The 27,710-nt window shown below is 48.2% G+C and overlaps 1 protein-coding gene across 19 annotated transcripts in view; it reads left to right on the top strand.

Annotated features, from left to right (window-relative positions):
• Nucleotides 1-27,710, top strand: part of PTK2 (protein tyrosine kinase 2) — a 261,505-nt gene that overhangs the window by 216,373 nt on the left and 17,422 nt on the right. For 14 of the 19 annotated variants that reach the window (XM_081816607.1, XM_081816606.1, XM_081816604.1 and 11 more), the window contains 4 exons: nt 9,080-9,191; nt 16,503-16,589; nt 19,620-19,757; nt 20,744-20,875. In XM_081816607.1, coding sequence (XP_081672733.1) covers nt 9,080-9,191; nt 16,503-16,589; nt 19,620-19,757; nt 20,744-20,875 — 469 coding nt within the window. Of the gene's footprint in view, nt 1-8,066; nt 8,553-9,079; nt 9,192-16,502; nt 16,590-19,619; nt 19,758-20,743; nt 20,876-27,710 lie in introns of those variants that run through there. The other 5 variants (XM_081816611.1, XM_081816602.1, XM_081816614.1 and 2 more) reach the window with 4 other exon arrangements.

Here is a 27,710-nt window from a genome sequence, read left to right as displayed (position 1 = left end):
GGGCCTTGACCTGAGACACAGCTAGATGTCCTTACGTGCTCCGTGTTGTGATTGCGACTGGTGAGCAAATTGCTAATGCTTAGTTAAAAAGGGAAAAGAAGGAAGGAAAAAAAAAAGTGTTATAAGGAATCCTTGAAGCTGGTTTTCTTACGTTTTTTTGACTGTCAACCAGAGAACATCCCCAAAGGCAAGGGCAGTGTGTCTGGCATAGGAACACAGGCCCTCACCCATGAACTTGGAGGGCTGCCTGGCTGCTGTGCGCTGGCCCCAGAGCGTTTGTCCTGTTCACTGTGTTTTGTGTCACCTCTTGAGTGTGCTGCACTTTGCCGCTCTGGCCCTCGGAGCCCCGGGTACGGTAGGGAGCATTGTGGAAGCCGACCGCGAGGCTCTGCGCGGTGACAGAAGCCAGCACGTGTGGGTGCGGCCTGCCGCGTCGGCCTTGGGGGCAGGGGGTTGTTTGTCATCGTGAGTTAATACTGTCGTGTTTGCTTTCGAACATTATCAAGCAAAGCTGGCCTTTGAGAGATTTGTCTGGTTAGGACGCAGCTTGGAGTGGCTACAGCCCCAGGCTGATGACACGTTTTTCGCACTACGTCTCAGCATCATAGTCCAGTGAAGTGTCAGGGCTCCTCGGGACACAGACTGGTTTCGGTCAGTCTGTGAGGGTGCCGGCCCCTTGGGGGGGCGGGGAGGAGTTTAACCTGGGAAGGTACAGACAGCACTTGAGTTGGGAGGAATTTAACCTTCTGTTGAGAGTTATGTGTGTTGTGTTATGAAGGTTACAGTTTAAAAAGAAATTTGAAAAGGCTGTGTGACCTTGGGCGAGTGACTTTACCTCCCTGTAGGAGCAGGGTCACACAGCCCTCCTGCAGTCTGGTTTACAGGGTTACGTGAAATGATGTGAAATGCTTCCAACTGTACATGGCTCGTGGCTCGGGTTGGTCACACACTGTTACAGCCGCGCTAGGAGCAGTAACAACGAAGCTTTTCCTGAAGATCCGGAAGGGACCCGGCAGCCTTAGGGTGAAGAAAAAGTATCAGTTGCTGTTAAAGAAAAACCTGGTTATTTGAATTCAGAAGTGTGAGCTATCATTATCCAGATACCAAAACACAAAGACATTTTATAGACACGTTACAGAGACACGGATTTTAAATTTTTAGTCTGTGAACAGCATCTTATACAAGTCTTTTTAATCTTTTCTGACTCTTTATCCTAGTATATGGACTCTGAATTAAAAGCTCTAGGTTTGATTGATGATAGGAGTTATTTGTGCTTCTTCTCTGTGTATTTTTTTAAGTAGTTTTGTATTTGCTTCCAAAATTCCTTTCAAAGGTGGTGTCTGAATTCCTCCTTAGTCATCATACCAGTATTTCCCTTCCCTTGCTAGCCTGTTGGGTCTAGATATGATCTAGAAGAGTAATTGATTTCTCAGTTAGTCCTATAGACGTCTTAAAACGTTCACGGCATCTGGGGGTGCCTGGCTGGCACGGGCAGAAGAGTGTGTGGCTCTTGATCTCGGGGTCATGTCTATTGGGTTTTGAGATTACTTAAGTAAATTTTTAGAAATCTTAAATAAAAAATTATAAAAAACATTCACAGCGTCTGAATTTCAAGGGTTTTTTGTGTGGTTTTTTTGGTCCTTAGCCTTACCAGTAATTAAAAGTAAAGAGTAAATTGAAATTTAATAGTAATTTGATATAACATTTACATTCTTTCCACTAAGAATTATGTCTTTTTTTTAAGGTTTTATTTATTTATTTGACAGAGAGAGAGATAACAAGAGCAGGAACACAAGCAGGGGGTGTGGGAGAGGGAGAAGCAGGCTCTCTGCCAAGCAGGGAGCCCGATGCGGGGCTCGATCCCAGGACCCTGGGATCATGACCCGAGCCAAAGGCAGACGCTTAACAACTGAGCCACCCAGGTGCCCCCCCACTAGGAATTATGTCTTAACTGTTTACGTGAGGATCCTTCTGACCCGCCATTGGCTCCTGCCCGTGCATAGGTGTTCCAGGCTTTTCCATGTGCATCTGTGGTTTGTGTGAATAGATTTAGGGAGATTTAAACATGCATTTCATAAAAATTAGTCCTTTGCACTTACCTGGCTTCACACATCATTTTTACGTGTATTACCTTGTTTGACATCATGGCAGTTCTTAAGAATTGAGTTATTATTGCTCTTTTCACTGAAGGAGCCTGAGGCTCAGAAAAGTCCTATGACTCGCCCTGGATTGTGCAGCTGACAGGGAAGCCCCTGGGCCCCTTTCTCCTGCCTCCAAGACCAGTGTTCCTTCTTGCCCGTCAGCCTCAGGGTGCCCCCCCGAGCCTCCTGGATTTCCCCTTGCACTGTTCTCCTCCTCTCACTTGTTCTACCTGTAAAGAGATGCCTCTCAACATGTCCGTCGTCCATGCATTGACTCTTTACGATCAGAGCCCATGCAGAAACCCTCAAACTTACCCTAGTAGCCACCAGAACCCTTCCCTTCAGTTCTCTTTCTGTGACCAGTTCTGTTTTCTCTGTAGCTGTTCTTCCTTCCCCTTCATTGAATTTTGTCTCCAGGGTTATTATCCCTAAAAACATGAGGGGAGAGTGGAGCAGCCATGAAGGTCTTCCTTCCCCTCTGGGCAGCTAAGGGCCGGTGGCTGCACATGGCTCCCCTCGACTTCAGTTCACCGATGGACAGGGGACTGTGGCTGGATGGAGGGATGCAGGACACAAATGGAGAAACACTGGCTTCGTTCCAGTTACAAATGAACATGCACCTACAGCCTAGCTGGGAGGGAAGCAAAAGCACTGTGTGCTCAGGCCATCAGTGCTTGGCTGAGAGTTCAGCACTGGGAAGCCAACAGCCTCTCTCTGTCCCTCTTTCTCCCTCTAAGCCCCAAATCTGCATTTTAGCAATACCCTTTGCATTATAATTTTAGTGATTGCTCTAGAGATTACAATATGCATGTAACTTTTCCCCATCTACTCAGAGTTAACAGCTGTGCTGTGCTTACAGTATCAGGTTCTTCCAGCTGAGAAAGTCCATTTGCCGCCACCTCAGTCCTTTATGCTCTAGATGTCATATAGGTCACATTTGTATATGTTAGTAACCTCACAAAATAAGACTTTTTTGTGTCTTTTATTTTTTATTTTAAGATTTTTTTTTAAATTTATTTGACAGAGAGAGAGAGAGACAGCTAGAGAGGGAACACAAATGGGGCGTGGGAGAAGGAGAAGCAGGCTCCCGGCCAAGTAGGGAGCCCAATGCGGGGCTCGATGCCAGGACCCTGGGATCATGACCTGAGCCGAAGGCAGACGCTTAACAACTGAGCCACCCAGGAGCCCCTTTTTGTGTGTTTTAAATAGTACTTTACGGAAAGTAAAAAAACAATCTTTCATATTTAACCCCTCACAGCGTTCTTCATTCTTTCCTGAAGTTTTTTCTGCTGTTTCCCATTCACCCAGAGAACTTCTTGAGCATTTTCTGTGTTCGTCTGTTGGTGGTGAATTCCATTAGTTTTTTGGGGTTCTTATCTGAAAATTCATTGAACTTAATTTCACTAGAACAGAGTTCCGACTTGACGGTGGTGCTGTATTTTTTTCTTCCGGCACTTTAAAGCTGTTCTTCCACTGACCTCTGTTATTTCTAATAAGAAGTCATTGGCCTTTTGAATCATTGTTCCTCCGTCCGTGCTTTGTCATTTTTTACTGGCTGCTTGCATGGTTTTTCTCTTTGTGATTGGATGTTAGCAGTTTTGCTAGGATGTGCGGGGTGTGGTTTTCTTTGTATTGATCATACCTGGGGTTCACTGACCCTCCTGAATCTGTAAATGTATGTCTTTCACAGTTATCTGCTCAGGTATTTTTTCTGCTCCATTTTCTCACTTCTAAAATTCCAGTTCCATGTATGTTAAGCCTTTTGATAGTGTCCTTCATGTCCCAGGGACCCGTTCTTTTTCTTTTTATCCCCCAGTCTTTTTCTTCAAGTCCTTCAGATTGGATAATTTTAATTGATTTGTCCTCAAGTTCCCTAACTGTTTTGTCATCTCCATCCTACCAGTCATCTGATCCTGTGGAGATTTTATTTCAGATACTGTATTTTTCATTATTGAATTTTCATTTGGCTCTTTCTTAAAGTATCTATTTCTTTGCTAACATTTCTTATCTTTCCATTAATTATGAAGAGATTTTTCTTTATGTCCTTGAATATAATAGCTCTTTCAAGCCCCTGCCTGCTAATTCCAACTTCTGAGCCATCTTTGGAGTCGCCTCCTTTACGTTGTTTTTTCCTCATGAGAATGGATCACGTTTTCATGTTCATTTGTATATCGAGTAATTTTAGATTATGTCCTGGACATTGTGAATGATAGATTGCAAAAACTCTGGATTCAGTTAGATTCCTCTGAAGAATGGTTGGTTTGTTTTAGCAGGCAATTAACTTGGCTGGTCTCAAATCACAGATTCTCTCCCCGTGCTGTGAGCAGTAGCCCACATCTCAATTCAATTCTCTTTGCCTTAGCTGGGCTGCTTGGAGCCTGTCCTGTGTGTGCATGGTTCCAGGTTCAGCTAGGGTTTTGGGCAGATTTTATAAGACTAGTGTCTGTTGTCTGGTGAATGGCCGTTAAAAAACAGGGTCTCATCCAGGGCCCCTCGCCCTCGGTGCCAGCCCCGCGTCATAGTCCAGCTGCTGTGGGTTGCTCTCCTGTTCGGTCAAAGGTTGCTTCTTATGTCATTGTCCATAGTTGCTATCTGCAAGAGGGTTCATCAAATAGTTGCTATGCAGACTTGCCAGGAATAGAAAGAGGTCACTATTTTTAAAGAAAGATTTTAGTAGAAATCACATTTTTTAAAAATAATTTTGAGATGGGCAGTGCCACCACCATACAAAAGTGCATTATTTCCTGCAGTTTGAGATACATGAAGAGAAATGCAGTTTTGATGCATTCATGAACTAGACATCCAGTCTGCTCTGCCCATTTGTAAGAGAAAAGAGCAGAGGCGTACGCTATAGCCCTATGGCTTTGCATTTAGCCACAGGTCAGCCACTTAGTGATATGCCATCCATGACTGCATCTCAAGGCTCCAGACTTGTTTTCTGCAAAGATATCAGGCGGGGTTTTTTGTTAAAAGGTCAGTTCCATTCCTTTGTGGTGAGGCAATGTTGGGTAATTATAAGAGATCATGTTTCAAAACTGGTATTCCCGTGAACTTGCCAAAACGAGCTCTTTCCCTCTTGGCTTTTTTCCCTCCCAATTTCTTGCTGCTCTTTCTCTGGATGTTTTCCAGATTCACCTAAGTAGCCTATCAACCCAGGCTGATTTTGTGATGCTGAGGTGATTAAAGTCCACTCTTTTTTTTTTTTTTTGAAAGATTTTATTTATTTATTTGACAGAGAGAGAGAGAACCCAAGTAGGCAGAGGGGGAGGGAGAAGCAGGCTCCCTGCTGAGCAGGGAGCCCACCACGGGGCTCGATCCCAGGACCCCGGGATCATGACCTGAGCTGAAGGCAGCTGCTTAACCGACTGAGCCACCCAGGAGCCCCTGAAGTCCAATCTTTAAGAAAACGTTATTTGAGCAAAGAGTATTTCTTATATTTAAAAGAAGAAATGGTTTGCAGTTTCAGAGAGAAGAACAGTAGTGCATCGCTCACAGGGAAATGCCAGAAATTAGAGAAAACCTTTCTTTCCTGGTGGTAAAAGATCAGGTAAAAGTACGGAGCTAACTAACATTTACTTCAAAGTTTTACTGGTTTTTTTCCATGTACTTTATTTCCCACCCTAACAATGGGTAGGGTAGACAGTATTATTCTCATTTCTGAATGAGTGAACACGTTGAAAGAGGCAAGGAGGCCTGCCCCACAGAAGCCGGCAGACGTGCGGTTTCTAGTTTGTTGCCCACAGCTTGGATGGCTCAATTATCAGCCACTCAGGACCGATTGCCCTTTTCCACTCTAAAGCTGGTCTGGGTTGAAGATTTGTTTTTGCATCTTAGCTCAGTGCTGGAAACGAGGAACCTATTAGACCCCTTTCTTACTCTCCATGAAAATACTTTAGAAGTGAAATCACACTTTGTCGCTCCAGAACGGAAATTTCATCAGACCTCTCCATGCTAGCTGGTGGAGGGCGTGAGAGCAGGTTTCCCTGGAAGCACTGCAGGGCCAGAGAACAGTCAGCAGCCCCACACGCTCTGTGTCCTTGTCCTCCAGATCGATGACTTTGATGACTGTGTCTGTTGATGTGGGGAAGTGAGGGGAAAAAAAAAGAAACACCATGTAAAGCCCTGCTTTCCCCTTCACACATCTCACTAGATGGGACTGGTGGGTGACCACAGGCAGGATGGCCACGTGTCCTACCGTCTGTAAGGAGCAGCCCGAGCTTTCCCCGGTTCATCTACTTTGAAGTTTGAGCCCTAGAAACCGCCGTCCCCAGAGAAACCATGGCGGCTCATTGCCAGCTCACATCAGGCAGCCAGACTCTTTCACATGGAATGTATTGCTACTAAAAATATTTGCAGTTTGGGAAAGTATGTTTAAATTTGACCTCCTTGACCCTCTGCACATTCTGGTTTCTTGCTCCGGGCTCTGCAGCAGCTTTAAAGAGAGAAGTTCAGAAACGTCTCCGTGTGTACCCGTACTCCGTCTGTGGGATAGCCCTCCCATTGTAAAAACATCTTTTATGGGTTATTTACACTCTTGACTGCTCTGAGCAACAAATGATGGTTTCTCAGAAGCATTTTGACATGTTCTTTTTGGTATGAGAACCAAGTACTGAGATCAAAGTACTCCCATCCCCGTTACCACTGTTCTGCCGGGGGTGCGACTGGCAGGTTCGGGGAAAGAGAGGCCTCGGTGCCAGTCGTGTGCACACGCTGTAAACTGACACGGAAGCAGGGTCCGAGCGGGACAGCGGCGAGACTCGGACAGTCTAACCCCACAGTGCAGCCAAGTGGTATGTGTGCTTGAGTGGTAGAAGGGCCTCCCTGAAGGATTCAGACAGTCGATTCAGGAGGTCGGAGAGCAGGGGAGAGGGAATGTGGAAGAACCAGGGCGGACGGAGCCTGAGAGGGTCTCCTGTGGCAGGGACCTCACAGGATCTTTGGAGGTTTTCATGGGGAACAGTAACCTTAAGACCAGGGAGACCCATTTCACAGAACAATCCATATGACATAAACTGCCTTAATGGGACCTATTTAAAAGGGAGTTCCCATTGTGCTAAAGACTAGGTCGTCGCACGCGGCCTTCTCAGAGCTTGCCTGTTTTTCAGTTATTTGAAGAAGCTGGAAAAAAGGACAAATTTCTTGACTTTTTTTTTTTTTACCTGATTTTTATGGATTTTTCAGTTGTTAAAACGATGTTTGGAAATTCAGATTCAGGGTCTGTTATTTAGGGCCCTGCATGAGAGAAGCGTGCAGAAAAACTAACCAGGGGCAGCTCCTCTCTCAGGCCAGTGATCTCAGCCTGGGCTCCTGCACCCAGTGTGTCCATCTCAAAGAAGGTGGCCCGCAGTCCTTCCCTGTTGGCGTGCGGTAGGCTTGGTGTCGGCTCCTGTTGGCCACTCAGCTGGTTGGCCCTGCTGGTGTGGCTTCACTGCCCCACTGCCTGTCACGGCTCATGCACACGGTGGTGCTCCAGCATCCGCACTAACTGCGTGCGAGAGTGGGCTGTCGGGTCGCAGCGCAGCCCAGTGGGAGCACAAGGCAAGCCGACGGTGCACTGTGGCTGGAGTCCCCATCCCCGGCCCCAGGGCTCGGTCCCCAGCAGTGCTGGCTCGGCGCGCCCCTGGCCAGTCTGGAGCGTGACTCTGATTCTTGCTTTGTCTGGAGCTTGTCAAGGTGCCGTGTTCCTTTCTAAGCTGGGATCATCCAGCTGGAGCAGGAAGAAAACCAAAATCATACTTTCAGGAGGGAGTAGAATCTTTTGGCTGAAAGCTTTCCTCTTAAAGCGCTAAAGTCATCCCGGGGGAAAACATAGCCATGCCTTTAAAAGAAAAAAAAGAACTACCCTTGCATCTGTAGTCAGGGTTTGCTGACTCAGAGCAATCATGAAGTGGATTTGTCCGTCGTTCCCTGACTTAAAGGTGATTGCAGGAGTTAGCTTGTGTGAGAAACCACCCGCTCCAGCCCCAGGCAGGCAGGAATGTCTTTCTGAAACAGTTGAGCAAATTCCCAGATTAGAAAGGGTCTGCTGCAGCTGACCTCACTCTTTCATGAGTAATTCTGGCTGGTTATTGACGGCGCTCCACCCGGAGGCTCGAAACCGTGAATGAGCGTCATTCTCAGAGGCTGAGCGGGGGCTGGCGGCGTGCAGGACAGAGCCGCAGCCGCGGTGAGGCCCAGGGGCGCGGGGACCTGGCACCCGCCGAGCCCCCCGGGGTCCTGCGGCCAGGGGAGCTGGCGGGGGCCCGCTCCGTCTGCGTGCAGGGTGGTTGGCGGCATGGCAGGTGGCCAAGGCTAAGGAGGCGCGCAGCAGTGCCCGAGGAGCGGCGGCCGTGGGCCGGGCGGGGCGGCAGGTAGCCTCTGCCGGGCCGCGGTGAGGAGCGGCGGCCGGCAGCCCGTGTCCTCATTTTCCGGGTGAGATAAAGCACTGGCCAGGCTGAAAGTTCGGGAGACGGTAGTGAGCGGGGTAGGGAGATTATTGGCCAGATTGCGAATTTGTCACCCTGCGTGCTGCTGTGCTCACAGGACGTGGGGCTCTGTGTGCGTGTGAGGAGCCCGTCCTGGCACTTGGCCGTGCTTGACGAAGCCTTGCTTGGGATTTCTCAGGGCAGTTCTATTCTGCTCAAAGTAAACTTGGTATACAAACATCTTCCCCGCCACCCCCCGCCCCTGGCTCATCTTTGATTTTCCGCAAGCTCTCCTTGTCTTCCCAGCTGTCCTTTTCTTACCTATGGCTGTGCTGAAAATCGACTTGCCGTTGGGACCGAGGCTATTCTAGAGTCATCCTGTGCAGAGTTAAGAAACCTGATCCGATCTCCCTTCCCTTATTGTTTTCCTCTAGCTAGCCAGCTGGTGCTCCTCAGATAAGCCCGGGTGGGGTCTGGTGTGTGCTCGCTCACTCTGGCTGTCAGCTCCCCTTAAACCATGTATTGTCTTTCTAGCACAATCCTGGAGGAGGAGAAGGTTCAGCAAGAAGAACGGATGAGGATGGAGTCCAGAAGACAGGTCACAGTGTCCTGGGACTCCGGAGGGTCCGACGAAGCGCCACCCAAGGTAGCAAAGGCCCCTACCCCCACTTTGGCATTACTCCTGCTAACTTTCGAGGTGGATGGTATGGGCAACTGCTGTGTGTGGGGAAATAGCCAAGCATCAGGTGGTTCTAGGAATAGTCCTTACAGCCCCACTGCTCCGGCTCGTTTGCCCTGCATGTTACCCTCACGTGCACTCCCTTCCTAATTTGCATTTCAGCTGTAGGCCGGTGTCAGGCTCAAGCTGTTAGATTAGATGTGGTCTTAAAAGCCTCTCCCTTGGCTCCCCACCCCCCATCCTCAGACTTCAGTGAGCACACTAGGTGTGGAGGAGGGTTTCCCTTTGTTGCTTGTCAGGAACCTTGCTAAGGATCGAGTCAGGATGAAAATCTCAGATGGACTAAAACCAGCCACCTGAATGCTTTACATTTTGCTCTATTTTAAATTGAGTCAAATTGCACCTAACCCCGTTCCTTTAGGGTAGGGTTTGGGTGAGAGCCTTGTGCATTCCCTGCCTGCTGTCCGTGGCTGGCTTCTAGGTATGGGGACTGGAGGCACATTGCATTCGCGTGTTAAGATCTGCGGGCAACAGCCCCAGGCCTTGCCTGTCCACCGTCTCCAAGTCCTCAACCTCTGGGAGGTGGCCAAAGCCTTCCCCTGTTGCTCAGCCACACTGTGGCTGAGGTTTTGGACATAGTTGGCCCTTAAACACTCCCATGAGATTAAGAACTCTTTATACACCTTTTGCTTTTGACAGAATGGTATTTTTACACAGTGGCTTACTTGCCATGAATAATCCAGTTTAGAACATTTTCTGGAATGTAAATAGATAATAGGCTTTACCTACTAATTAATGAGCTAAAAATATATTAAGCTGACAATTCTTCATTTTCTTTTTGAAAAATGTTCAGAGGCCCATTAGCACAAAGTACTATTTAAATATTGTACCTATTTTTTTATGATGCCTGAAAGCTTGTATTTTCTTGGTTGGTATTTTCAACTGTGTAACGGTAAACATTATCACACATTTAAGGTGACTACAGGTGACTGACACAATTCTTCAGAATTTTAGAGGTGAAGGGTTCCCTAGTCCAGCCTCCTGAACAAGTAGAAAAACTGAGGCCCAGAGGAGGCAGGCCACACCATCTGTCAACTGGTGTTTCTTTGAGTGAGTTAGTGACAAAACCAGTATGCTTCTGCGTCTCCTGGTTTAACAACAACCAATAAACCCTTAGTTACCCACAGAAAAACTGAGAGAACTGAGAGCCCCTCATCCCAACATGTCCAGCCCTCCCCTTTGTATATACATGTTTGCCTGTTTCTTAACTCAGGAGCAACGGGACAGTGGTCCGGGCCTGGGAGGCGGGAGAGTCTCGAAGCTAGACCTCGGGCCTAGGGGCCAAGTGGATCTCTTCAGAGGGGCTCTGATGACTGGGCAGTCCCCCTGCCTGTTGCCAGCCTCACTCTCCTCGCTGTGCAACAAGCGTGTTAACATCCCTACCCCTCGGGGGTGTGGTGAAGGCCGCGGGAGGTCCTGCGTCTGCGGCCCTTGAGGGAGTCAGGGAGGCGTCAGGTGCTGTACGCACTTGGTGGTGAGCACCACACCTTGCAGCATCCCCCAAAGCCCACAGAATTGAAGAACTTTGTCCATCTCGGCGTTCTCCTATACCTCAGTCTGTAGGATGTTTAATCGTTTTCATTTGGCTAAATTTTAGACGCTGTAGTATGAGGTTAGGCTTTTTCTGTTTTAGAATACAAAGACATTTTTTTTCTGGTTTTGGGACCTTTTTCAAATTGCCTGTTTTGAGACTCTTCTCTATAATTGGAGATCGTTCTGCCCTTTACAGTGGGTCAGCAGACTCTAGCCCATTGTCTGCTTTTGTGATTAGAGTTTTATCGGAATGAATTGCATGCTTCGTTTGTGTCTTGTCCCTGGCTGGTTTCAGGCTGCGGCAGGGTCGGTCAGAGCGTGGCTGCACAGATTAAAATATTCACTCTTTGACACTTGGAGGAAAAGGTTGACAACCCGTGGATTAAGTTTGCATGGCTAGAAAATCATCTGCACTAGTGTAAATATACAGATGCTTGTTGAACATAAACAAATACACTAATTATTTGGCTCCCTTGCCAGTCAGAACCAGGTCTGGATGCGGTTTTTTCCCTTCTCTATGGTAGAATCAGACTCTGCTCATATGGGCACTGTATTTGGCCCAGCTGCAAGTAAGTCCCTGGTCTCCAGGATGCTAGCCCAGCGTTGGGTCCTGCAGTTTCCTCCACCCTGTGAAGTGGGAACTCTGGAGCCTCGTCAGTCTTTATAGTACTGTGCTGTCTTTGGACAGCAAACTCCACTTCATTTTCTTCAGTTCACGTAGGATTTTGGCTTTTATAGATGAATGTTATGTACTAATAAAATTTGTAATTCAGCCTAGTTAGTTTTTTAAAGTGAAATATTTTTCTCTCCCACATTCAAGATTCAAAATTGAAAGCTTAGTCTGCCTTCGGCTCAGCTCATGATCCCAGGTCTTGGGCTTGAGCCCCACACGGAGCTCCCTGCCCAGCAGGGAGCCTGCTTCTCCCTCTGCCGCTGCCCCTGCTTGTGCACTCTCTCTCTCTCTGTTTCTCAAATAAATAAATAAAATCTTTAAAAATTTTTAAAATCTTAGTTATAAGACTTAATGGCAAAAGCATTATGACTGCAAAGCTAATTATTAAAAACATGTTACCAATTTCTTCATCGGTACTTAATACCAATTTTTTCACACAATAATAATCTTCAGAGGAGTGCAGCCTGGGTTCATTTCATTGCTGCAAGTTGTCCTGCACGTCCCCATTGGATCAGTGGAGAGCCTCTGGCTAAAAATATCCTTTTTGGCAGTTTTGAAAATTTATTTCTTGGACCTCTGGGTCCCCAAGACCATTAGAGAGGGCCGTGAGAGCAAAACCCGTTTCATAATAATGTCCACGTGTCGTTGGCCTCATCCGTTCTGCTGGCATTTGAGGTCCTCTTGCAGACGTAACAGTGAACGAAGCCGCGGTCACCTTGGCACACGCCCGGGCAATGGTGCCATACCGTGCTGGTCATCACTCTGTTCGCCACCGTGCTCACGCAAGAAAGAGACGCCAGGGTGCTGAAGAATGACCTTGATGAAGCGGTCACAGGCCTTCTGTGGGAGGAAACAGCAAGCACAGGGAAGACGCTGTGCAGCTGAGTTGTGGAACTAACCACTTTTCTCATGGAAAACCAGTTTTTCTCGAAAGTAGAGTGGGCGGACACTGTGGTTCGGAGTTGGGCATTTGGTAGACATTTTCTCAAAAAAGAAAGAAGTGAGACTGTGTCATCAAGGAGAACAACTGATAGCTTGTTGCCGATGATAAAATTTTAGTTTTCAAGCAAAAATTAGAATTTTGAAAAACATCCATCACCATGACCTTGACAGCGTCCCAACTCTGAGACTTTTCTGATGAGCTCAGAGTGACATTAACAAACGTGATTTTTCCATATGTCTACTGAAAGGAGTCGGCGTTGTGAAGGTCCACGTACCGCAGCGACTCGCATTCTCCACATGATCGCTGCAGGACGTCACAGAATCACACGTAGGTAGAAGATCCATTCACAGTACAAGATGGAGTCACGGATCTTGATTTCATAGATAATGACACTGTTTCAGATTCCACACTGCAGGTCAAGAAACCACCACTTCCTGAGTTGGGGTATAATATCAGAAACAGTGCCCACATCTGTGCCGAGAAACTGTTAGACTCCTGCCTTCCCAGCTGTACAGCCGTGTGAGGCTGGATTTTCTCCATGCGCCGCAGCGTGACAGAGCGGAAGCCCGTGGGAGAACGGGTGGCCTCCTGCTAGGCCTGACATCACGGGAAGTGCATACACGCATGTGATGGGTGCCACTCTGCTCACTGATTTTTTTTTAATAGGTATTTTTTTAAAACATGTAATTAGTTCGTTATTTTTAAGTGTTTTAATTTTAATAATGTGAATATTGGTAGATAATATTCCAGCTAAAACCCTTGGAGTCCTCAGTAATTTTTGAAAATATAAAGGGGTCCTGAAAATAAAGCGTTTCAGAGTGGCTGCCTCAGAAGCGTTTCTCAGCCCCAACAGGACCCAGCACTCCCACTTCTGTAAGGAGTGTTTTGTGATATCCCGCGCTAGCCCTCAGGTAGAATACACAGGCAGTAAAATGACTTCCTAACTTCAGAATGCCAGTTCTTCAACTACTAACTGCACGAGAAAGCTAAAACGCGGGCACACGCCTGCGGGAGACACTCGGCTGGGATCGCACCCACAGGAGTGGTGAGGTGGCCAGGTGCCGTGCCTGGGTGTGGGCACGCCGTGGGGACACAGCTACAAATGCACGGCCCACGGCCACAGCGGAGCGTGGATTTCACTGGTCGTGTGATGTGATTTTCTAGAATGGCGAAAAATCTTGGTAAAGTGCAAACAAAACAAAGTAACATTGTCCGTCAGTAGACACAGGAGTTGCTGTTCCAGGAGGTTCAGTGTCTGAGAAACTATGCCAAGTGTTACTTGGGTTCGGGTTGCAGGCTTTGTTGTTGTTCTACCTCCGTAAGTTTGAGCGGGGCGTCTGAGAGGAGAGCGGGCCCCGTCGTCCTGACCCTGGATGCCGGTGGCCGTGCTCAGCAGCTGCGCCCTCTCAGTTACTCCCAACCCCTGGCAGGAGCACCGCCACCTGACTCAGAACCACCGGTTAGGGTGGGTCCGTTTTTCCTCTCTCTTCCTCCTCACTCGGGAGAACTTCAGCAAACACTCCCTCAGCTCCATCATTTGCTTTATTAAAAAATAGTACAACCCAAGTTTGTGTCTTTGAGAAGGAGGGAGTGTCCCTGCTGAATCCTAACACTTGGTAGCAAGTGACACTTTGGGTCACGTGCACGGAGGCCATCTGCAGAGAACCTGACGTGTTGTTCCATCTTCACGAGAGCCCTGTCCCCATTTCCCCGTTGAGAATGCGGAGGCACAGAGGGGTGAGCGGCCCTGACCACACGCCCTGGCCCTCGGGTCCCGAGCCTGCCCCCGCCTGCCATGCCGGCTCCCTGTTTGTAGAGAACACAGCACAGCTCTTCGACAGTACGTGTGCACTCTCCACAGCCACTGTTAGCAGAATCTGATTTTGTGCTACTCTTGGTGCGATAGTTTTGTCTGCCCTAAAGCTGGTCTTCATCTTCCTGTTTTATTTTGAAATGGAACCTTGCATGTGCTCTTTCGCTGCCCACTGAAGTCGGAGTCCCTCGGGGATGTTGTATGGAGATTTTGCCAGTCTCTGGTCAGTTCCTTTTGTTTCTTTTTATTTGTCAAGTCCAAGTGCGCTGGTCATCGAGCAGCATCCCCACGTAGCGGATTTCGGAGCGAGCAGTTCCACCAGTATGGACTGTGCAGCCTGTTCACATTGCCTGAGCTCTCCAAGCCTCAGTTTCATCCTCTGCAGAGCAGAGTGATAATATTCCTGGGTGGCATGCTGTTGAGCTTGTCACATTGTGTGGGAAGCACCTAGCTCTGTGCACACAGGCCATACTGAGTAAAAGTTTCTTTGTGCGGGTGGTACTTACGTGCCACCTCCAGAATCCAAGCCAGGGGACACAGCTGTACAGCTGTGTGTGTGGTTACTGTCCGAATCCTTGGCGCTGCACCCTTCCATGCTTGGACTCCGGGAGGCCTTTCCCGGAGCACCACGCCACGCTTACATGTTAACACTTAGCTTTACAACGAGTGCCGCCTCTCCAGTGTCCTACAACAGAAATAGTCGAACTTTGTTGTTTGTTGTTTTTCTTTACCTCTCTTAACCACTTGTTCAGATGAAACCTTTAAAAAATATAAATCTGAAGGGTAGTCCCTTGGGCTTCATGGAATGTACTTTGGAAATTGCCACCCTAGAACACAGGGTAAAGCCTATGACACCCCTTTGATGTCCCTTTCCTGTTTCCAGGGGTCTTGGGGATCCATCCTCATATTTGGGTAAGTTTGGGGCGAACCGCATCTGGGCCACTGAAGTGTCGGCTAAAGGGATGAGGGCACATTTTCCAGCCTCGGAGGTGGAGCAGGCCTGCGGTGGTAGGGCTAGAGCATTGGAAATGCATCACAGAGGAGAGCAGAGGACTGGCGTGTCACATCGGGTGGGAGAAAACAAGAGATTTCAGGCACTCTCCAAAGAAGACTCAAAAGGACGGGCAGCGGAGACAGTGTGAGCAGAGCGGGAGGGTAGCGAGGCTCCTCCTGGACGCCCAGACTTCCTCAGAACTTAATTCGAGCAAAGCGTGTGTTCCTCCAGGACCATGTGCGTCCATGGGAAGAGACAGGGGCTCTTGAGGTGTTTCTTTCCTCCCCTGGACTTGCTGGCACCTAAATCGTCTCCTTTTATTCTGGACTTCATTTGGCTAGAGAACAGTGGGTTTCTGCTCTGTTAAATCCGTCAGATTTAGAAAATTTTGTGGACTTCTATTTCAGACTAAACCATTCTTTTGCTATGAACTTTAAATTCATGTAGGTCGCAAACAGATTGAGAATTTTAGACTGGGAGTGACTTCCGAGTCTGTGTAGCTCAGCTCCTGTCTGATAGACGCAGACACCATTCGGCTCCCCACTTGCCCGGTCACAGGGCCAGGAAGCCACAGAGCCAAATGAACTCCCTGCTCCGAAAGCCTCCCGATTCGCATTTCCTTGGTGCCGGAAGGTGTCACGCATCTTGTTGGCCCCTGATAGATCTCCCTCGGGTCCGCTCAAGTCCTTTGCCCACCGTTTATTCAGATTATTTATCATTTTATTGTTGAGCTCCAGGAGTTCTTTGTATATCTCTGGATATGATTCTCTCATACATACCTGATATGCAAATGTTTTCTTCCGCCCTGTGGGTTGTCTCTTCTTGGTGGTGCCATTTGCAGCACAGAAGCTTTTAATTTGGATGATGTGCAGTTTATCTTTTTTGTTCTCTCTTATTGATTGAGCTTTTGGTGTCCTTTCTACAAAACCTTTGCCTACCCAGGGTTACAAAGACTGGCCCGTTCTCTAAGAGTTTTATAGTTTTACCTCTTACATTTAGATCCGTGATCCATTTTGAGTTAATCTGTGTGTGTATTGTGGGGAAGGGGTCCGGCTTCGTGTTTTCACATGGGGATACCCTGCTTTCCCGGACGTTTGTGGGAAAGACTGTTTTACCCACTGAAGTGTCTGGATGCTCTTTATCATTCTTTCCAACTAAAGTCTTTTAGAGAAATGCCTTTTTCTGTTATTTTCAGTAAAACATAGATTTAACAAAATTTTCAAAACACTCATTCCTATGATGCTCTGTTGATGTGTTCACAGCCCAGCAGACCCGGTTACCCGAGTCCAAGGTCCAGTGAAGGATTTTATCCCAGCCCACAGCACATGGTACAAACCAATCATTACCAGGTACGGAGGCATTACAGACAGAAGACATCTTTCATTCTTCACGCTTGGGGGTGGGGAGGGACATTGTAGATTTTATATTCTTTATTTCTGTACGTAGGAGTATGGTTTGGCAAGCAGAAAGCTAGAGAGTCATCAACCTAATAATTGTCTAAGTGGATGCTGTGTCGACAGCCCGGAGCGCTGTCACTGACCCCTTGGCCTTAAAGCAGCTGGGCAGGTGTCCTGCCCCACGTTCTCTACTCCATTCCTTTCCTCCATTTGGGTGACGTGTGGGGCACATCCGGTGGCCCCTACTGTATGCAGAGGTAGTGATGAACTGGGTGGTGTTTCTGGAAGGCAAGAATAACATTCAAATTTACCTTAAAAACCAGACAAGAGGCCATCTTGGACAGGTGTGGATAGAGGGTCAGACTTACAGGCAAATATCTAACACAAATTAGGAAAGACGGTCCTTGAAAGAAAAGGGCCAGAAGCAAAGTCAGTCACGTTTTGGTCTTGAGGGGAGAGTATTTGTAAACGCACAGATGTTGTGACAGACGTGTACGCCCGTGTCCCCCACACCACACCAAGACAGAGAACGTGTGTGTGGGCCTGGAAGGAGCCCTCCCCTCCCAGCGAGCCGCCTGCTGCCTGGGCACGGCCATTCTCCGACCGTTGCCAGCGACTGGTGTTGCGTGCTCTGGACTCAGAGGAATGGATCACACGGGGTGTCCTCTTGCGTGCTCAGCTGTGTGTACTCGTGGTGTCTTCGAGTGCTCACAACTTTCTAGTGTTGAGCGGTATTCCACGGTGTGGCTGTACCGCAGATTTGTACCCAAACGTTGTTTGGAGACTAGGCCAAATCACTTGTAGGAAGGAAAATCACCTCTGGTAATTCGCGTCGGCTGTGACCCTTTCGTAGCCGCGCCTCTTGTGTTCCTGATTCTCGTAGCTGGCTGACTAGGGCAGTTATGATGACCAGCCTTGAACAGAAGGCACTTCACTGAAGAATAAGTCACACACAAAACAAGCAATGGGTAGTCCTTGGGTCTTTGTCCGGAGAGGGAGAAGCTGAAAGTTCCTTTAACTGCCATCCCCTTCGACACACTTCTCAGGAGCAAAAAGAGAAGCACGCTTACCGGGCGTCCTTCACAGGGTTGCTGAGGGTCAAATGAAAGCATTTTTATTCCTTTACATGCCTCTCAACTGTGATTTAGATCCAGGCCTCTTGGATTAGTATGGACAAACACTCTTCACTGTTGGCATAGAGTCCCAGGGAAAGAGCACGGGCCGTCCCGTACTAGAAAGGATGGTAGTACATCGAGACACTGAAATTGGGTCCGTGCCAGGCTCTTCACCTGCTTTGCTGTCTCCAGATCCCACTGTACTAATTCTGAGGGGGGACCCAGGAGTATCCCGTTGTTAACAAGCGCCCCAAGGTGATGCTGCATGACTGAGAGCCCTGTTTTGGGAGACACTGTTCTGAGACACCCACTTGCCTGGAGGAGCCGTGAATCCCTGGGCCCTCCAGACTTGTTTAGAGAAGGCGCAACAGCATCTGCTGATAAGACAGAATGCAGGCCTCCGCAGGCCCTCGCCCCACACCCAGAGCACACTGGCCTATGTCATTTCCACCACCTGGGGTCTGGTGCGTGTTCATGTGTGGCTGTCACCCCCCCCCCAAGGGGAAGCCTGTGAGGACAGTGGCTTGTCTCTACTTTAAGTGCCTGGAACGTTGTGTAGAACAGAGTAAGGATTCAGTGGATACATTAAAGCATTCATATTTTCATCAAGCAAAGGAACGATTAAGCTCTCCTGGGCCCCACGTTTCCTTATCTTGTAAATGAGAACGGCTATAGGACATTGCCTGGTGTTATTTCATGTTCCTTCTTAGCCAAAAATGCTCATTGATCCTGTCTCACAGTTGGTGTTATGTAGAAAACTGCCACAGAATATTTGAAATCTCTTTGTTGTGCAAATTCCTAAAAGTTGTTTGGCAGTAACGTATCCCTTCTGACCAAAAATAGTAGTGATGTGACATTTTATGTTTAGCAGAATTTTTTATTGAAATACTTTGATTCTAGTAAACTGTGAGAACCATCTGTGCATATTATTTGAAAGTTTATTAGTTATATATTGTCAGTATGCAATTTTGGTATAAATCAATGCCTAGAGACCTAACAAATGCAGAGTCTTTGTTGAAGAATGTGTTGATGTTTGGAAATACTGGATTTAGCTGTGCTTTATCTCATTAAAAAATTAACTGAACAACCTGCCCCTCCAGTACTAGCCCAGTGGGTTACAGAAACACGGCTAATTCTGGCCTCTCTCTCTCTCTCTCTCTCTCGATTGAGGGAGGAAGCCGTATAAAGAAACTCCTCTCATTTTCCTCATTTTCCTTCTGCCCTGGAATTTTTCTCTGTGTGCACCTGAACGTCTTTTCTCTGCCATAGTCACCGCGGTCGGAACACGACGCCTGTGTCTCTCATCATCAGCCCCGGTTTGTTAGACAGGAGGTGCTCTAGAGCGGTGCCCACTGAGCCACATTCATGGCCCCTGGTGCTTTTGCATCAAGGGTGCAGAGTTGTAAAGTAAATAATTTCTGATTTCCTGGTGTATATTTGCATTACTTATTTACGTGGCCTCCATGGATTACCTTTCTTGAGGCTTTAGTTGAGAATCCATTTCCTTGCCTTTACCACCTTCCAGAGCCACCTGCATCCCTTGGCCATGACCCTTCGCCCTCTTCAAAACCAGCGGTGCCGTATCTCTCTGCCCACTCTTCAGTAGTCATTTCTCCCCTTCTGCTCCCCCCTTCCACTGGTATAAGGAACCTGCTTTTACATTAGGTCCACTCGGATGATCCAGGGTCATCTCCCCATCTTAAGGGACCCTGCAGGCTCTGGGGATCCACACGTGGATGTCTGTGGGCACCATTGTTCTGTTTGCACAGTGTTCTCGGTCCTCTTAGTTGCTTCTTTGCATGTGGAAAGCAGAACTGTGCGAAAGCATGCTGTGCCGGAACATGACCCTGCTGCCCCGCATTCACAGGTCTCTGGCTATCCTGGTTCACATGGGATCACGGCCATGGCTGGCAGCATCTACCCGGGTCAGGCAACTCTTTTGGACCAGACGGATTCCTGGAATCATAGACCGCAGGAGATATCAATGTGGCAGCCCAGCGTGGAGGTAACCTGGATGTTCTTGGGCTTTTGTTTGTTAGCTGATGAAGCTTTGCCTAGGGTACCTTTATTTCTGAATCCTAAGAGTTACTGATTTTGATGACCTAATTCTAAAATCAAGGCGTTGCATCTCAAATTCTCCCCGGTTCTGTGAATCCTTTTTACTAAAAGAAAGAGACGCCACCATCATTAGCCCACCCGCCTGAAGGGCAGTGCGTCAGGCTGAGCATAATCAGCATGTGTGGGAGGCATATCCCAGGAAGGAGCAGGAGACAGCCTCCCGCTCCGTGGGCCACGTTAGCCAGATTTACCTGGTACACCAAGAACCCCTCCGGTAACAGTCAATGTTTCTCTGACTCCCAGAACACCCATAGTCTGCTGCTCGTGCCCTTGCCCTTGGGGTGAGCATGTTTAACAATTGCTTAGTGCTCCACAGCACGCACGGACTGAGCTTAATCCTCCTTCCACTCTACCTCCAGATTGTTTTCACTTCTTCACTGCAACCAGCGATGCATTCTCTGCATATACCTTGGATTCTTTTTCTTTCTTTCTTTTAAGATTTTTATCCATTCATTTGAGAGAGAGAGAACGCACGAGTTGGGGGAGGGGCAGCGGGAGAGAGACAAGCAGAATCCCTACCTAGCAGGGAGCCTGATGCAGGGCTGGATCCCAGGACCCCGAGATCACAACCCAATCCAAAGTCAGACGTTTAACCAACTGAGCCACCCAGGTGCCCTGGGTTATTTCTTGAGAATAAAGCCCCACGAGTGGAGCTGTGAGCTGAATGACTCTGTACTTGTTAAAGATTCTTGGCAGGTGGTAACTTGCAACCTTCAGGAAAGCTGCTCCCATGAGCAGAGTCTAAGAGACCCTATTTCCACCACCCTTGCTATTTTGCTTCTTCTTTTTTTTTGGAAAAACACAGAAAATAGTAAGAGCATCCTAAATAGGCTCCTGAGAGTGGATGTGCTGTTTTATTTACTCCCCTGCTAGGACTCCGCTGCGCTGGACCTGCGTGGGATCGGGCAGGTGTTGCCGACCCACCTGATGGAAGAGCGGCTGATCCGGCAGCAGCAGGAGATGGAAGAAGATCAGCGCTGGCTAGAAAAAGAGGAGAGATTCCTGGTAATTATGTTTCTAGTAATTCGGATTTCTTCCACTTGTGAAGCTCTGCCAGAGTCTACTCTATTATAGATGACTGGAAAAGTTTGTCTTTTTCAGAATGAGATCCTTTTACATCTGGTCCCTAACACTTGCAGTCGTGCGTTATTTGCTTCTCGTGGATTTTTTCTGGCCAGATTTCTAAGATTTTAGTAGCGGCGTTACAGGCTCGGAGGTGTGAGCATCTCTGTGGTTTTCACAGAAGCAGCTACCCCTGTAGTGTCCGCTTGCATGTAAGACTTTGCATTTTGCTCCTGCAGCACGTATAACCAGACAGCCGAGAACCCAGGGCCTGCCTTCACGGCATTCCTCCTCCTCTGCTCTGACAGGTGCCTCCTCCCACACATCTCTGGACGGCCCACGTCCACAGCCCCCTTAGCTCTCCTGCGACAGAGGAAGTGGTGAGGCAGAGCGGTCTCTGTGTGTCTGTTGACACGAGGGCCTTTTGGACTCCTGGCCCCACTGCCAAGCACTTCTGTGCCCTCAGCCTCAGAACCCACTCCCCCGTTAGCCCACATGGCTAGTTCAGTCTTCCTGGAATAGCCTGAAAAGGATGGCTGAACAGAGCCAGGACTCCTAGTGTTTCCACAAATTCATAGGTCGGTACCTCCCCCTGGGTAGTCCAGAGCCAGTCCCTCATGCTTCGATTCAGTCAACATTCCCCGAAGCCACATCTGTGTCAAGCTGTGTGCTGAGAGACCAGACACCCGCGAGGGTAGGGGACGGTTTTCAAATCACTTACAGTCTTCCAGGCACAGAAACACTGAAACCAGCAATGAATGGTATTAGGCAACAGTGGTTTCAACCTGCACGGTTCATCAACATGCGACTCTGATTTCATCCTTTATATGTGGCTGTCATTTTTTTTAAATTGTGGTTGAGAATTAAACACTCAGGCTCGGCGATGCACGTTTTCACTGCTGGAGAGGTCAGTGCCCTCCGCGCGGAGCGTGCTGGGCTGCCCTCAGCAAGCCTGCCGTCTTGGTGCACACGGGAGTGTGGGGCACACGGGGAGGCCTGCAGACGTCACACGCGCTCCACACTCGGTCCTGCCAGTCAGGACTGGTGCACGCTTCCTCGGCACACGCCCTGCTCACAGCTGAACGCCTCAGATCCCAGGTGACATCTGCCACGTGCCGGTCGCCGTCTGACATATTTCTCATACGTGAAGACAGTCCATCCGCTCAGCCACCCCACAAGGAAGAGGCGGGTCCAGAATCCTTTACCTCTAATTCTTGAAGGTTTTATGTGCTTCAGAATTCAGTATTTTTTTACTTTAGAAAATCAGTGTAGTGTGGTGCACATGCCACGGATGAGGTCATGTTCCAGTAGCATCCCAGAGATAAGAGCGCCGATATTCATGCATCAAAACACGAATGTTCACACGAACTGGTATAAATACAGACTTCACGTGAGTTCAGGCCAGGTTTTGCCATGAAATTAGCTTGCTTCAAATGCAAAAGAAAATAAAAATTAAGCTAAATTTCCAATCATCGGTGCTTTTTAAATTTTGGAAACGAGGATAAAGGAGTGTGCGTCTGTCCCTGTATCACCCCCATTTTACGGCACAGGAGATTTCCCGCGGTCGCCCAGCTCGCGTGCGCCAGAGCCGGATGCAGCCCGGAGTCCTGCCGCAGGGTCAGTCCTGGCTGCCGTACCGTGCTGCTCAGCACCCGCCTGGTGTGAGGCATCATCCTGCTGGGGGTACTTCTGCGTCTTCTCTACAGATATTTACAGCAAGGTGTATGAAGCGTGGATGGGCACCATGAGGGATTCACTTTTGAACAGAAGTTTCAAACTATCAAAAATCTAAATTACTTAAATCGAAGCATACTCGATGTAAGGCGAGCTGCGGACAGTGGTGCTTGTTTATGAAAGCCAGCTGAGCAGGTCCATTCGGGTCTGGAGTGGGCTTCAAGAACGGCTGTTCCCTAGGCCCTCTTAGACGTTTGACCAGACAGCCTACCTATTTTCCTGCATTGATGTGGGATTTAAAAAGTCAGTATCACAGATTCTTCGACCTAGAGCTCATGTGTCTAAATACCACTGTCTTGCGTACGACTGACGGTGCCCCGAGGGCAGCAAGGGCACACGAGGAGCCCGCAGGTGCCTGCAGGAGTCAGGGACGGTGCCAGAGGCCAGATACGTTGAGCCAAGGCTGAAAGATCCATTGGACTCTGCAAGGCGAACGAGTTCAGGGAATGCCACCAGGCAGAGAGGATGAGCATGACTAATGACGTGGGTCAGAAGACTGTTCTCAGACTCCCCACCCATGCTAGACAGACCGTAGTAGGGGGACGTAGCTAATGAGTTCAACGCCGACTCCGACTTCCGAGTGGGTTCGGGACCCGGCTGGTTCGCTGTTGGGCTTTTTCTTGTCGTTGAGATTGTTTACATGCAGTGGACGGAACAGGCCCTAGCGCGTACGGTTGGGTGAGTCTGATAAATGTGTAAGTCCGTGGACCCCACACCCCATACACAGGACGTTTCCAAGACTCCACATAGCTTCCAGATTATGTTCAAAGGCCATTAGTGAAGCTATATAAAATGCCCCCCAGGACTCCAGTCTGCACCGCACCTCACCTGCAGGACGGCCTGAGCGCTGTGGCGTCCTCAGTGAGCACGTCTCCGCAGCTCAGGACCTTCCCAGGATTTGTTCCCGGTGTCCTTTACTGCTCCCGTGCAGCTTTTATGATTTTTTTAAGTGTGTGTCTTGCTTCCCTTGCTAAATTCCTGCCCATCCACTTAGAGCTGCCTGCCACTGATCTAACGGTGTGGTTTCCATTGAGCTTGGTGGTTGTGCGTTTTGTGTGTGTGTGTGTGCCGTTGGTTTTTAGACCTTTCTCTTGTATTTTCCAGTATCTATCACATGAACTCTGATTGCCTTGGATTTTCTGTTGCTTTTTCCCCCATTTTGAGGCATAACTGACACACGTGACTTTTTAAAAAGATTTTTTCTTCATTTTCAATGTTTGTTACATACTTTGTATTCTCTTCTGAAGCATCTCTTGCCGACTTTCATATTACATAGGTCCTTGCCTGCTTTTATTTTTAAAGATGTTGTCTGTAATGGTTTTTCCATTAGGTATAATATTGGCTCTGTATTTTACAGACATTTTTTTAAGAAAAACTTGTGGGGACATTGACATGATGAGTAATGTGGGACATTTTGCTTGGGTTTGGGCCAGCCCCGCATTCCAGAGTCAAGTCCCTACTTAAGGCATAATTGATCATTCTTTTAGTCATGGCGTATGTCGTTTCCCATTAGAATTTAGTCGTGCTGTCCATAAGTGAGAATGACTTACTTATTTCATTGTGGGCTTCAAGATCAAATCAGTACCAGTGTCACAGGGGGTTGGATAATCCCTACCCCGTCTCTGATTTGAGTGTTCACAAGGCAGGCATTGTCGGTGGTAGGGCTGAGGGCAAGCGCATAGTCAAGACAGGGGCCTGCTTCCAGCGGGAGTTGCAGGCAGAGGAACAAAAGCAAGGAGACCGGAGTGACATAAATGTCAGCATCGCTGTTTGCTGCCACAGCCACAGTGATATTTCTAAAATCTGATGCTGTCGCTCTCGGGACTTAACATCTGCCCGCGGCTACCGTAAGGTGGACCGCCAGGCCTATGAGCTGACCCTCCGTCCTTCCTGTCCTCAAGGTCCAGCCGTCCTCAGTCAGCCCCTGACTGTGACAGAGAGGCCTGGGCACAGGAGGGGAGGCCCAGTACACACAGCCTTTGGGGAAGGCCGAGCAGCTGAAATGACCAGCAAGGGCCAGCCCAGGGACATCTGGGGAAGACATTCCAGGAAGATAGCACACCAAGCACAAGGGCCCAAGGATGTCTGAGCACAGAAAGACCACCGCGGTGGATAAAGGGGGACAGACAACACAGGGCCCCTTAGGCGATGGCAGGCTGGAGGGAGCCAGGGGCCAGGGGTATGGGAGGTTGTGGGAACACGGTGAGCACAGTACATGTTGGCACTCAGAATGATCATTCCTGGCTTGGACTCTCCTTTTCAAGAAGGTGTTACTAGGAAGAATCCAGACTCTGGAGTCAGCCAGATGAGAATTAAAAATCCTAGTTATTATGATCCTATATAAATTGTTTAATCTCTAGGCTTTCATTTATTAATCTGTTAACGTATAAAATAATCTCTATATAAAGTGTGGGTAATACTCCCAGGGCTGGGTCGAGGATTGAATGTTCCGCACATATACACTGGGCAGGTGAAGGGTACGCAGTAGTTTCTCCAAGGGCTTTGCTTTCTCACCCAGCTTGTTCTCTATAGCACTCTGAGAGCTGCATTGCTGAGACTCTAGAATCCTGGATCCTATCCTGCATACTACACAGAGTGCCCAAAGGCCATCCCAGAGTACCTTCTGGCCACTCCTGACCAAAAACTAACATAACAGTTTGAGTGAGAAATTTAACCAACCTGCAGGGATTCTGCAAAGGAGCATCGCTTTTATTAGATTTGCTTGTTAGTATAAATAAACCTTAATTCCTTTTTGCTATTGGTAGAGCTCCCATTAGTGGATTATTTTTAGCAGCCAGCTAACAAGGCCCCTGCTTTGACTGGACCCACGTGCTCTCCCAGGATGTGGAGACTGGGGGCAGGAGGCAGCCTTCCAGGCCAGGGCTCTACGCTGCAGGCTTCTCAAGCTGTCAGTGAGGAAGGGTCAGTTTCTGGGTTTTTTCCTAAACTTACAAGGATGTGACATCCTTGTAAGTCCCGTCTATATAAAGCCTACTTTGTGTTCTGAAAACGGAAATGAATGTTTGAGCTGTTTCTCCTCTCACAAATCACATTTCTCCTCTCACACAGACCCACCAGTCAGCCTGAATGAATGCTGAGTGCCAGGCCGGGGGGCCGGGGGTGGGGGCGGGGGGCTGCTGCAGGGACAAGGCCACAAGACCTCCTCTGGCCCTTTCTGCTGAACCAGGCCACGGCCCTCCTATGTTCTTTGCATCTGCCATATTCGAGGAGAAGGGACGTTGAGTGGAAAGCCTTGCATTTGAAGTTTTCTAGAGGGATGGCACACGAGCGTAGAGACCACACTGCGACTGTTGGTTGCTGTGTCCCCAGAACCTGAAACGGTGCCTTCAGCCCTCACCTGCTGCCCACGAGGACACGGTGCGCATGCCCACACGTGACACAGTGCTCACAGTGGTGTTTCTTTTTGGTATCAGGAACTGGAAATAACCCACTTGCCCGTTCCTACAGAACGGATCCAACTCATACAGTGGGCTACTGCACGACAATAAAAATGGGCAAACCCCTGCACACATCCGCAGGGACGGGGCTTACAGAGATAATGTCCACCAAAGACGTCAGACACAGGGCCGTGCACATTATGCAGTCCACTTGTAAGAGCTCTTGGGGGTGGGGGTCAGAGGATCAGTCCCCTCGGTGAGGCGGGGTCAGGTCTCAACTGGAGCCTGCCGGGTGGGCTGCTGTGTTAGGTGGGTGCACACATTTCTAAAAATGCACTGAGCTTGTACACTTGAGATTGGTGCACTTTATTGTATATGTGACACCTGCATAAAAAAGAAAGGGAGGGAGGGAGAAGGCATACCTGATGGGGGAAATAATCAAGTAGTCCCAAACATTTTTTATGTTTGTGATCTATTTTTGTAAGATTTCAAATATAAATTTCCTCTTTTCATATTGCTATCTTCAAATCTAGAATATTTTGTAAGAAGGAAGCGGGAGAATTTAGCTTCACCCAGGAGCAGAACCAGTAACAGAAGCCCTGCTCTGTGACGGGCTGACTGGCTCCATTGAGTTCCCCAAGTTGGCACTCATCTCTCAGACAGACTGTGTCGGCCATGTGAGGAAAAAGCTTAAATATTTCCATTCATAGAACACAAGTGGACTTTCTATAGACAGGCTTTCTCATTTTGAAATTGAAATCCTGTCTCGGGGAAAGTTTTAACATGAGGGAATTACTGTACATGAGGGAATTACTGTGCATAAGGAAAAATAAGTCATTTCATGTGGTTTATATGGAAATATAAGTAGATAATTCATGTAAATACATTAAACACAGCACCTAATTCTATAAGCAAACAGTAAATGTCATTTGCTTTTGTTTAAGTAAAAAAGTAAAGTATTTCCTACAGGTAAGGGCGCCTGGCTGGCTCATTCAGAAGAGCATGCTTGATCTCCTAGGTCGTGGGTTCGAGCCCCACATTGGGCATAGAGCTCCCAGAAATAAATAAATAAACTAACGTACTTTTAAAAATGTCTATTTCCTATAGTTAGGAGTGCTCACTAAGTAGTTACTGCCTGATTGAATGCACCTCATGTTGCTCAGGCAGCTACAGGCATACCTCATTTTACTGCACGTCATGGACATTGTGTGTTTTTTATGTACTGAGGTTTGGGGGAAACCCTGCATTGAGCAAGTCTGTTGGTGCCATTTTTCCAACAGCATTTTGCTCACTTCATGTCTGTGTCATATTTTGGTTGTTCTCACAGTACTTCACTTTTTCATCATTATTAGATTTATTGTGATGACCCATGATCTGTGATCTTTGAGGTTACAATTGTAATTACTTTGTGGTGCCATAAGCCGCACCCAAAGAAGATGGTAAACTTTAAACGTTGTCTGTGTGCTGGCCGCTCCAGCAGCTGGCCGTTCCCCCATCTCTCTCTCCCTCTCCTCGGGCAGCCCTATTCCCTAAGACACAACAATATTGAAATTAGGCCAGTTAATAACCCTGCAATGACCCCTCGGTGCTCAGGTGAAAGGAAAAGTCACACGTCTCACTTTAAATCGAAAGCTAGAAATGATCAA

The sequence above is a fragment of the Leptonychotes weddellii genome, chromosome 4, assembly GCF_054177405.1.
Source record: "Leptonychotes weddellii isolate Sample4059 chromosome 4, ASM5417740v2, whole genome shotgun sequence".
Taxonomy (NCBI): Eukaryota; Metazoa; Chordata; class Mammalia; order Carnivora; family Phocidae; genus Leptonychotes; species Leptonychotes weddellii.
The sequence above is the reverse complement of the archived record's forward strand: the minus strand, read 5'-3'. Positions and strand labels throughout refer to the sequence as shown.